The 12,633-nt window shown below is 39.4% G+C and overlaps 1 protein-coding gene across 3 annotated transcripts in view; it reads right to left on the minus strand.

Moving 5' to 3' along the window:
* Positions 1 to 12,633, minus strand: part of dacha (dachshund a) — a 400,811-nt gene that overhangs the window by 111,906 nt on the left and 276,272 nt on the right. For all 3 annotated transcript variants that reach the window (XM_072270530.1, XM_072270529.1, XM_072270531.1), the window contains exon 4: positions 3,012 to 3,184. In XM_072270530.1, coding sequence (XP_072126631.1) covers positions 3,012 to 3,184 — 173 coding nt within the window. The remainder of the gene's footprint in view (positions 1 to 3,011; positions 3,185 to 12,633) is intronic.

Below are 12,633 nucleotides of genomic sequence, written 5' to 3' on the forward strand. Positions count from 1 at the left end.
TAGGAATTATGCTTAAGCATGTAACTAAACAAACCTATTATCAGTCAGTGAACTAATGAGTCAATATGCATTTTGTTACTCAAGCCTTACAAGTATCGCCTCATTAGGTAACCACTATCCTGTGGAAGCCTGTTTTAAATCTGATAAGTAACTATATCATTTGCTAAATAAATCAAGTGACTAATGGTATGACATTAAACCAAGCACTGAAAGCTTAACGATGAAAGTAATCATACATGTGTGAGCACTTGAAAGTATCAATCTGCACAGAGAGAAAATTTGTCAAGTCTATTTATTCCAATCTATTTTCTCTGGCAAGGATAAGCAACTAAAGTACATAGTTACAGTGCTTATGGTGTTTAGATATTGGTACTACATTATTTGCATTCACAGAATGGGTCCTAATCTTGTTAAGTACTTTACACAGTGAATTATTTTTAAAATTTATTGTAGCATCCATTCTAAGTCAGCACCATCCTACAAAGCAAAACCAGGATATTAGACTGATTTATTTAATTCTGTGATGTTGAGTGAAGAATATCTCACTGGAATATCAGAAGTTTGCTCGGCCCTAAATCAAATGAAATTTAATTGTCCAACAGCAGGAAGACTAGCCTTAGACTTAAAGATAGATTGTCTGAGGTTGTCTAATAGATAGTCTGGGGCTCAAGGTTGTTAAAGTCAGGGGTAGTAGAAGAGATAAGCTTCTACTACCTATTAAATGCCCTTAATAGTGTGTGTCTTAAATAGCCTCTGACAATCATCTCCAGCTCCTGGTCTTTACATGTGGCTTAGCTACTTAGCCCAGCAGAACTGTTTCTACAGACAGAAAAAGGGGCAAAGGCAGGTTACTGGCTCCTTAAAACCAGTCACTTCGGGCAGATGGGGCTTATCAGCCATGGTTGGCAGCTCATCTAGGAGAAGGAACTAAAATCTCCGCTGCTTTGCGGCTATACCCACTCATGAGGAAGTCTTCGGGAGTAAACCCCAAGGAAAAATCTGGAGCTGGAGTCCCTAAGACAATCCTATGTTGAGTTCAATGTTGACTGGCAACTTCTGCAATGCCACTGGTGCCAAACTGTAACCTTCTCTGTCGTTCCTTTGGACTCATCAGCTGTGTGGAGATGGGGAGCCTGCTACATGGGCCACAGCTTGCTCTCCGAATCGTACTGCCCTGGCTTATGTGTCATGTAGACAGCTGTGATGCAACATCCATGGTCGACCCAACCAACGGAAGGCCTCAAGATCATCTGACTAAAAAAAAGACAATTCTTTTTGCTTCCATAGGGCTCCTAGCAATGTAGACTTTCTTTTCCCAGATCTACCTTAAAGACAAATCTCGCCCAATTACAATTTTGGACAAAAAGATCATATGAATGCAGATGGTTGTGGTTTTATTTTTATATATTTTCAACCATCAAAGCAGCTAATACCAGTTCTGAAAGGTTTATGAAGGTTATCCTTTTGGTTCTAAACAAAGCTAATCTCCAAAGATTTGTACCATTCTCCCCTGTCTCTGCAGGAAATATTTTCAATACTGGGAAATGTATTGAATAGTGTGATTTCATGTCATACTTTCGATGAATTTAAACTAAATAAGTATATCCAGTTTTAAAAACAGAGAGCTCTCAAGCTATTGCCGGCAATTATTTGGCAGATGTCAGCTGTCACATCACTTGTTATTTTAATCAGCTTTACTTAGTGAATGGAAATTTCTACAGCATTACAATGTACCATAAAGGTAAAATTCATATGCTTATGTTTGATTTGTTGTACTTTGTTTGCACACAGTCTTCCTGGTGTGGTATACTGCTATTCAGCTCCCATTTAGCATGCTGTATAATATACTGAATATGCTTTTTGGTAATATGAAATTTGGCATAAAATGGATGGAAAATTGGATGCTTCTTCATGCCCACTGGTAGAAATACCAAGTTGGTGAGAGGACCAAGAATGAGCCACCCATATGTCCTCCCAGTCACAGATAACACCATCAAAAGAAAACATACGGTCAAAAATGGTGAAAACCATTAAATGCTAACAACTCTTCTAGAAAAGACTGTTTGTATTTTTTTTTTGCTTTTGAACCAATATAATGCAAGAGAACAATCAGGCAACTGCACTATTGTCTGTGGTAAGGGAGTGACTATCTTTTGCCATGGAAATTAACTGCTGTACATGGTGACATTGGCAGCGACACTGTTTGGCTAGACCAAATGACAAGTAACTGCAGTGGTTAGCCATCTTTAACCTTTTGGTGCTCCATAGTAAGGATCTTAAAGAATGGCCTTGAGGCATTTACATGACAGCATTTATGCATATTTTTCTTAGAATGTTGGTGGACCTGATGTTAGATTAGAAAGGACACCTTTACCCATACCACTTTTCACAATTCCCTGCAGCCTTGCTGTCAAATCGCAGAGACAACTGTATTACTGTCTATTCTCAATTAGATCAAATGCATCTAATGTGCAAGGTGGGCTTTTAAAACAGTGCAAAAGAATTATTAATTTCTATCAGCCTTCTGAAGCTTATCCAACAGTTTCTGTCTTTCTTTTTCCATCACGTCCGTCTCCACCTTTACTATTATTGAGGAAAGAACAAGAACTTGTCATCTCAAAGATTTAACTGTTTACCATTTAATACAGTTGCATTCATTTATCAGACATAAAATATTATTAGCATTTGGTGGCTGCTCCTTTTAAAGAAGGTCCAGCAGTTGTTTTTGTAGCAATGTTGTATATTTTTAGTTAATACATCTGGATTTAAAATCAAGTTTACAGACTGTAAATCACAGACCAAGCTGCTGTAAAACCATCAATACAAGGTGCTTTCTTTTTGTTATTTTAACCTTGTGTATTCATTCCTATTAAGCTCAAATAATGTCAGGCCACATCTGGATTAGAAACAGCCTTTTGGAAATAAAACATTCAACAGTTTTGGCATTGATCATGGAAGAAAAATGATTACCAGTCATTATTAGGTGGAGAGTGCAGTGCTTTCAGTCTTACCTTGATAACAGAAGCTCCTGCTCTGGATAAGGGACTGTGCATTTGGGCTGCCACTGCCATGTTAGCTATGGTGCTGAGGTGACTCATCTGGCTCATTGCCATGGTAACCGATGCAGGAGGTAGGCTGACGGGTATGAGGGGGTGGGGCATCATCATGAATGGCAACTCCAGCCCTTTGATATTAAAAGAAACAGAAAAAGAAATTGTAATGTCTTTCTTTTCTGTTTTAATATGACCAGTTTCACTTGTTATATATCTGTTGCTGTGTTCCATTATCGTATCTCTGTTTTAACACTTATTGAAATGGATTCAGCAAGGATGCATTAACAAATTTTTATTAGATGTTTTTAGCAGAACTATTGATGGTTAGATGAGGAGTATCATTTTGATTGATTGCCTTCTAACTGGTATTGAATAACTGAAGATTCTGAGAGCAACTGTTAATGATGCCATAATATACAGTATGGTCACTACTTCTCACTAGTCCTTTACACCTACTGCCTACAATGATGTCAAATATATGTTTTTGAAATAGATTCAGTTTTAGGTGTTTAGTCTATAACGAATGACTGATTTTATGCAATAATCTGCCAATTTGTGAGTAAATGCATCAATATGGTTTAATTCCTCAGTACCATCAGCACCAATTACCTTGCTGAAGATGCTACTTGATGTACCAAAACAACTTCAGAAAATATTTTAGAAATGGATAAAAATTATAGATGGCCTCTCATCCTGTATGCTGGGGCTGATTTACCTAGCAGAAAAGTTTACCATTAGTGACCCTATATTTTTATTCTCCTCACAGAAGATATGTTTCTAACCCAACTGCTGTAAAGTTTGTACTGTGTTCAGGTAGCCAGATTCAAAGACATGGGAAGGGTTTACCTGTGGTTGCTCTGTAAATGGACTCAGTTGGTTAATAATGTCAGTTAATGAACCTTGCCCATGAAGGTTGGATGATGACCATCTTCTTAATTTTCAGCATGTACAAAATAAAAAAAAAAACTCTGGCACCTAAAGAGATGGCTTCAAGTACCAGGCACAAACATTAAAGGGTTAGAATACAAACAACCATAGGTTGTTTGTGCATCACACATCATTTAAAGTCCAAAATTACATCTGGTGGATAGAGTAGACCACTTTGATCTCCATAAAATGAATACCATTTCACACTTGGAGAGATACAGAAAGGGTGCCAAACACACTTCATAGCTTGAAATGTAATTTTATTTGATGAACAACTGAGAGCAATTTCTTTTCCAATACCAGTAGTACACTGATTCAGCTCCCAACGTTGCAAGAGTGCATGATATAGATGAGTAACTCTAAGGGAGCATTCTTCTTGTAGGAAATGAAACTGTGACAAGACTTGGTTTTCTGCCAGTACACTCAAATATCACCCAAGCGTTTTCATACATACACTGGCACGTTATATATTTTGCCATCAGAGACAAACAGTGGCAACCAGCACTTATGAAGTTCCCTTAACAAGATAAAAGTGGCACATTGTTACTTCACAGAAACATGGACAAAAGGTGATAATGTAATTAAAGAGCACATTATGGATATTGGCCTGGGAGTGGAGACGAGTGTTGGTTTACTTATCCTGCTACTGGATTTGCTAAACTGGTTTATTATTGTCATGTGTTGAGGTACAAATAAACTTGAACACTACCTCTTCCTGAAGTCTATGACCAGCTCTTTTGTTTTGCTGATATTGAGGGAGAGGTTGTTGTCATGACATCATATTGCTAGACTCTATCGCCTTCCTGTACTCTGATCTGGGGATTTCATGGTAGCCAGATCTCAGAAGCTTATAGGAAGGCAGAGATTAGTACCGTCTTACAGATCATGAGCTGCACCAGATTTGAGGCTTTGATTTCCAAACACTCTTTTCCACAAAAAGTTATGGGAAGGCTACACTGATTGATTGCCTTCACTGACAGGCGAATCTGTTAATATGAGACTAGATCCATATTTACCAGGATTTTGTCTTGAACCTTTATTGTTAGAGAAAAACTATAGTACAGATGTTTGTTTATGCAAATATGAAGTATAAACTTTGTTTCCTTGTACACTTCAATGAATGAGTCAAAATAATTTTAAGTTTGTTCTTGATGTTTATGAAATGCAAGAGTTGTCTGTGTATTGCAGATTAATTAAGAAGGTTTGTGCCGCTTTGATTTTGGAGTGGAGGTGACACAGTCTGAATATTTTCCACTTGAACTGCAGATCCACTCACTCTGGGTTTCTTGTTGGAGGGAAGATGCATTATTGTGGCAAGATAATGCAATGATACAACATTTGTTCGCACCAGTCTGCACAAAAAATAGGTCGGTTGTGGACCTATTTGTTTTGTCCCCTTTAATTTTTAATGCAAGCAACATAACACTTCAAATAATATTGTACAGTTTTCTGTAATATCTTGAATGCAGAACTCAAAGATGCTCACTCGATAACACTCTTCCTCATGAACCTTTCATGTGCAAACTGATTGGGCCAGATATTGCTGTCCAATTCTACAGTTGGTTCCATTAGGCTTTTGAATAATTGAAGTCCACAATTTGTGCTTGCACACTGAAATGCACAAGTGCTGGAGGACCTGATAGATTTGGAATGCTGAGTCTGATTCACTGCTGGATGCCTGTCCTGCTGAGAGATTCTCCATTGTCATGGGTTGGGACTCCACTATTCGATCTCGTGTGAAGTTAGATGTTGCACTGTCAGGCACTTTCATAATGAATTCTAGGACTTTGAAATAAAGAAGGCAACTTAATTTTGGTTAATATTTTAATTATGTTTTAATAAGTTTACATGTTTTGATCACTGATTTCAATTTTATTAATTGTTTGATGTATAAACATCAGAGACATTTGAAACATTCACAGTAACACACATAAAATACTGGAGAAACTCAGCAGATCAGGTGGCATCTAGGGAGAGGAATAAATAGTTGACGTTTCTGATTGAGCGACCCCACCTCCCCTGGAGACCATGCGCCCATTTTTGACATCTGGGACTACCATGCAACCCAGAGTTCAACCTCCACATGCTAATGATACTCTTAGTAACAGAGTATGGACCAATGTAATAATCTATTGATTGTTTTCCAAGTCATCATAGAACATATCCAATCTCCTATCTGATCTGATACCAATATGAAAAAGAGAGTGTAAACTGTCAGAGGAGGTTATATGAGTGGTCCTAATCTGATGCAATTCCTGGAATAATCTAAAATTGCCTCACTCTGCCCCAGACATTGTGCATCACCACCTTAGTCAATCAAAATCTGTTGTGAATACATCATGAACCTGGTAAACCCAGTTTACTGCTGCTTTGATGTTATCAATCCCTGATGAGGGAAAATTCTAAATATTAACTGTTAATGGGACCAGGCCAACTTAATGAATGAGGAAACAGTTACAATTAAAGGGTTCTGTTCCAGGTACTAATTCAACTGTAATTGTTAAAGTATTTGACAGAGGAATGGACAATAGACAACATGCAAGGACTGATTCATCATCAATGTATAGTCATAACTATTTAATCATGTATGATTGGCTGCAGCAGATTTGAATAATTACTGGAAAAGCTTTAAAGGGTTCAATTCTGGCAATAAATATCAAATTGTTCATGCAAAAACATTACAATTTGATGGCTAATAAGACAAAGATATTGAGGAAATCCCTAAACCACAACACAACCATTAGTTATTAGATCAGAACAGGCCGACATATAAAGATTTGATAGATGACATAAATTTTCATTCTTTTTAACTTTAGTGTATATGAAATTTTATTACCATTACTTAAGAAGACTGTTACTCATTTCTTTTGCAACCCGAGATCCTTTCTTCTCCCCTTTACAAAATTTTCTCCCAAACTATTCCTTGATCGCCTCTAATTCTTAAGAACTCCGATAATGGCATGATGAAAGAGATTCTTCTCAAGTAAAATAGAGGTATTTCTATATCAAGTTGATGGTTCATGATCAAAAAGAGAAACATTACAATTCAAGCTATATTTTCAAGTGTCAGCAAGGCCAGATTGAATTTCTTTTCTCTCACAGTAATATTTAGTATAGGAGGAAAGTGTATATGGGTGTGTCATATACAGTATAAATCATAATGTTAAATTTTATTTGGATATCCTTAAAACAGAATGTTTACAAATAGGCATGAAATGGTACTTTAGTGTAACAGATTTTATTGATGACATGATGAGTTGTATAAAGTTCCCAAGGAGCCACATGAGTGTTACACTAATTGCTGTGAATGAGGATTCCTGTGTTCATAACTGGCTATAAATCCTCCCAACCCAGCAGATCAGGAAATACCTTGGGACTTTTGCTGCAAGTGAAGCTTTATCATCAGTGGTTGTGGTTCTTGCAAAGAGGCCGCTACAAGAATGATTTCTCTGCTGTTTCTACTTATAATATGAGCCTAGCTACTGCGTCTAATCTTACTGAAATGCCCTTAGTATAGAATCAATTCAACATGTGCTGCTATGTGAAGGAAAAAACCATGCTGCTCTGTAATATTTCTTTTAATTTCTCCTTTGCCCTCTAATCCACCTTTGGTGTTGGGGTATATTTCATAAAGGTACAATGTTGCTGCAGAACTTTTTTTTAGGTCTACGTACTTTCCAACATGGTTCATTTACCACTGGAAGTCTGGACTTCCCTCATTCAGACATCCCACCTCTCCCAGAAGTTCCGGGAGTCTCCGGCATACTGATAGTGACTCCCTGATGCCTGGAAATTATATAACGATCCCAGAAATCGATTTTTTTGAGAGGGAGAGGAAGAGCGAGCATCCTGATTGGTCTCTCTTCATGCTAAGTAGACCTACCAGTTTTCTCTGTAGGTGGGCTTTACAGTCGACCTCAAAAATAATGACAGTGCTGCTCGCTGCACTGTTTGCAACAGTGACTTTTCTATTGCCCATGGTGGGTTAAAATGTAAAAGACATGTTGAGGTGAGCTTAACAGGTGTCATTCATTCACTAGCATAGATAATGTTATTTAAACCAGCTGGCTAGCTGCTAAGGAGCTACTCTATTGATGTCCTACGTGATGAGGTCAAACTTCTTGTAGACTTGCGTAAAGTTGTGATAGAATAAACATGATAATATAATATAAGTACATATTTTGATGTCACATTTTCTGCATATACCCAACTTGGTTTACAGATTAGACAAAATCACTAAACAAAGTATTACATACACCCTTGGAGGTCGACTGAGGGGGAGGGGGTATGGGGTTGTGGGGGGTGGGGCTGCTACCTCCCTGAAATGTATTTTTGCAGGGTGGAATGTCTGCCTCATTATATGTTTTAGTGCACTAAGTTCCTAACTTTGCAGTAGTTGTCCAACACCATCACACACGTGCAAACACTAGCAAGCCCTTGCAAGCCTCAAGAAACAAAAACAGTTGTATGCAGACTATGCTTACTGTTGGCTATAAGGTGATTCTGCTGGAGTGAGCTAAGCAGGTATGTGGCTGCAAAATTGTGATGAGCAGACAGTGTGGCATGGTTGGCTACATGCTGTGACCCTGTGGTAGTGAGTGACTGGAGTTTCACTTTGTCCCACAAAGATTCACATCCACCTGAAGTGCATGAACAGATGGATCATAAATTAGGTAATTAAACCCAACTGAAAAATACATGCTTCCTTTTCTTGGTAGACTGAGTGACGGGTTCATGGGTACAGTTGAAGCAATGTGTGGATATGAAACAAAGAGTGTAAGGTAACACTTTTAAGGTATATAAATTATCTGAGGGCTATCATAACATCTTCTGTTTATAGTGTTGTACTTTATCAGCAGTGACTTCAATATGTTATGTGCAAACAGGCAACATAACACTGACAGCAAGTAGACTTTAAATTAGTTGACTCATGCGCCATAAAAACTGAAGTTATCTCTTTTTCAATCTGTTTTCAGAAGCTGAGACTTTGATATCAAATGGATTTTTAAGCTTCTTCAAATGACATTTCGTCATCTGATATAATTTCACTTTCACTCCAAGTTTGGAGTGCTTTCAATAGTCATCCACAAATAACTTGTATGTGGTTTTGGACTGGGATCTACTGGAAGATTAATAAGAACATTTGGAGTTCGTTCAGCAATGTAAAGTGGAGTTTTGTTAAAGACTAAACACAAGAGATCCAGCAGAAACTGAAAATCCAGAGGATTAGACATAAAATACTGGAGGAATTCAGCAGGTCTGGCAGCATCTATGGAAATAAATGAACAGTCCACATTTCAGGCTGAGACCCTTCGTCACGACTGGAAAGAAAGGGAGAAGATGCCAGGAAAAGAAGGTTGGGGGAGGAGAAGGAGGACAGAGTAGAAGGTGGACGGAGGAGGAAGCTGGAAGGTGATAGATGCAAAAGGCAAAGAGCCAGAGAAAAAGAGATCTGAGAGGAGGTGAGTGGTCCATGGGAGAAGAGAAGGAGGAGCTGCACCAAGGGGAGGTGATCAGATGATCGGCAGGTGAGGAGAAGAGGTAAGAGGCTAGAGTGGGGAATTGAAGATGAAAGGGACAGACAATAAAAATACCAGAAGTTGGTGAAATCGATGTTCATGCCATCAGGATGGAGGCTACCCAAATGGTGGAAGTTGCAGAGAATAATGTGTTGGATGTAAAGGCTCATGGAGTGGAAGGTGAGGACAAAAGAAAGTCTATCCTTGTTAAAGTGGCAGGAAGATGAGGTGAGCATGGATGTCTGGGAAATGGAGGAGATGTGGGTGAGGCAGCATCAATGGTGAAGGAAGGGAAGCCCCATTCTTTGAAGAAGGAAGACATCTCTGATGTCCTGGAAAGGAAAGCCTCATTCTGAGAACAGATGAAGTAGAGACAAAAGATTGGTGAAAAAAGGAATGGCATTTTTACAGGGGATAGGGTGGGAAGAGGTATAGTCAAGATAGCCGTGGGAGTTGGTAGGTTTATAAAAGATATTGGTAGACAGTTTTTCTGCATCTTGAGAGACAGAGAGAGATCAAGAAAGGGGTGGGAAGTTCCAGAAATGGACTAAGTGAATTTAAGATCAGGGTGGAAGTTCAAAGCAAAATTGATACCATTGACGAGCTCGAGTGGGTTCATGTAGCAGCCCCAATGCAGCTGTCAAAGTAGCACAGAGTGAGTTGGGGAGCATTATCAGGGAAGGCTTGGAACATGGAACTGTAACTGGAACATATCCCACATGCAAAGCGACTAGACACTTATACACTTCTATCCCCCATCAGGGAGGTATTAAAACTCTCCGCTTCTTTCTTGACAACAGATCCGACCAGTTCCCCTTCTCTGTCTGGTGGAACTGGTTCTCACCCTAAACAATTTCTCTTTTGGCTGCTCCACTTTCCCCAAACTCAGGGTGTTAGCCATGGACAACCAGATGGGATCCTGCTATGCCTGCCTCTCCATTGCTATGTGGAATGGTCCATGTTCCAAGCCTCCCCTAGTAATTCTCCACAACTCTTTCAGTGCTACATTGACAATTGCATTGGTGCTGCTTCATGCACCCATGCTGAGCTTGACAGTTTTATCAACTTCTACCCTGCCTTTAAATTCACTTGGTCCATTTCTAACACCTCTCTTCCTTTTTTGATCGCTCTGTGTCCATCTCTGGAGATAAACCATCTACCAATATCTTATATAAACCTACCAATTCCCATGGCTATCTTGACTAAACCTCTTCCCACCCTGTTTCCTTTAAAAATACCAGTCCTGAGAAGGGTCTCGGCCTGAAATGTCGACTGTACCTCTTCCTAGAGATGCTGCCTGGCCTGCTGCGTTCACCAGCAACTTTGATGTGTGTTACTTGAATTTCCAGCATCTGCAGAATTCCTGTTGTTTGAGACACTTTTCTCAGTTCCTTTGTCTCCAATGCATCTGTTCCCAGAATAAGGATTTTCTTTCCAGGATATCAGAGGTGACCTCCTTCTTCAATAAACAAGATTTCCCTTCCTCCACCAATGATGGTGCCCTCACCCGCATCTCGTCCATTTCCTGGACATCCACATCCACCCCATCTTTCCACTGTCTTAACAGGGATAGAATTCCTCTGGTCCTCTCCTACCACTGCATGGGCTTCCGCATCCAACACATCATTCTCTGCGACCTCCATGATCTCCAAAGGGTTCCTACCATCAAACACATCTTAATCTCCCCCACCCCTGAACTCTCCACTTTCCACAGGGATTGCTCCCTTGTCCATCCCTCCCCACATATCTCCCTCCCAGCACTTACCCTGCATGTGGCCAAAGTGCTGCACCTGCCCATTCACCTCCTCCCTCACCTCTATTTAGGGTTTCAAACTGTTCTTCAGGTGAGACAACACTTCACCTGCAAATCACTTCACCTGCCATACAGTGGTGAGTCATCCACTGTATCTGGAGCTCCAGTTGCAGCCTCCTCTACCTTGGAGAAACGTGATACAAACTGTGGGACCGTTTTGATGAATATCTTCACTCCATCCACAAAAAGCAGAATTTTCTGGTCCCCAATCATTTTAATTTCTATCCCCTTCACATTCTGACACGTTGGTCCATGGCCACAATGAGACCACTCTCAGGTTGGAGGAGCAACATTTCATATTCCAACTAGGCATCATCCAACGTGATGGCATGAACATCAATTTCTTAAGCTTTTGGAATCTTCCCCCCCTCCTCTTCCCTCCTCTTCAATTCCCCACTCTAGCCTCTTACCTCTTCTCCTCACCTGCCTACCACCTCCCTTCTCCATCCTTTTTCCCTATGGTCGACACTCCTCTCCTCCCAGATTCCTTCATCTCCAGCCCTTTGGTTTTCCACCTATTCCTTCCCAATTTATTCCTTTATTTCCCCACCCCACCCACCACTACCAGCTTGTCCTCCTTCCCCTCCCCCACCTTCTTATTCTGGCATTACAAATAGGAACATGTCCTTCCCAGCACCTGATAATCTAGCAGTACAACATAACTGTAGGCAGCACCACTGATATATCAATTATCCATAACTCCTGTCCAAATCTACAATTCTCTCCATCATTACATTTTCCTTTTTACAAAATCATTATATTTGAATGGCTTTTGGCAACTTTTACTAAATAGCCCATGAAATGCATGTTCTCTGAAATAACGGCAATCAGTTTAGACAGGATATGACCTTTGTTTGACAAATAGCATTGTTTTGTGGTGCCGGTGTATTGGCAAATTGCCATACGCACACCAAGATGCTCTTCGTTTTAATTATATATGTTTGTACACTAAGTGGGCAACATTAATAGGAACTGTTTGTACCAACATTATGAAAAACCAGATAAATTTAAGTATTGTGATATGGAGTTTCTTTTTCAGTGGTTAGTATTACCAAAAGTAATGTTTTTTTTTGTCTATTCTGCAAAATTTCCAGAATGGAAAATGTGCATCTTTTCCAAAGTGTTTCCCATATATAAATTATATGTTTATAGCAAATAATACTGGCAATGGTAAAACTTGAAAATACCTCCAAACAAAATCTGGTCATCACAAAGCAAAATTTATGTGAATGGCGTTACTATTTCTATAACAACTATAGTGGGCACCATAATAAATAATAACCTAATTTAATATTCATCAGGATTTTTCTATTATTCACAT

Source organism: Mobula birostris, chromosome 10 (assembly GCF_030028105.1).
Source record: "Mobula birostris isolate sMobBir1 chromosome 10, sMobBir1.hap1, whole genome shotgun sequence".
Classification (NCBI taxonomy): domain Eukaryota; kingdom Metazoa; phylum Chordata; class Chondrichthyes; order Myliobatiformes; family Myliobatidae; genus Mobula; species Mobula birostris.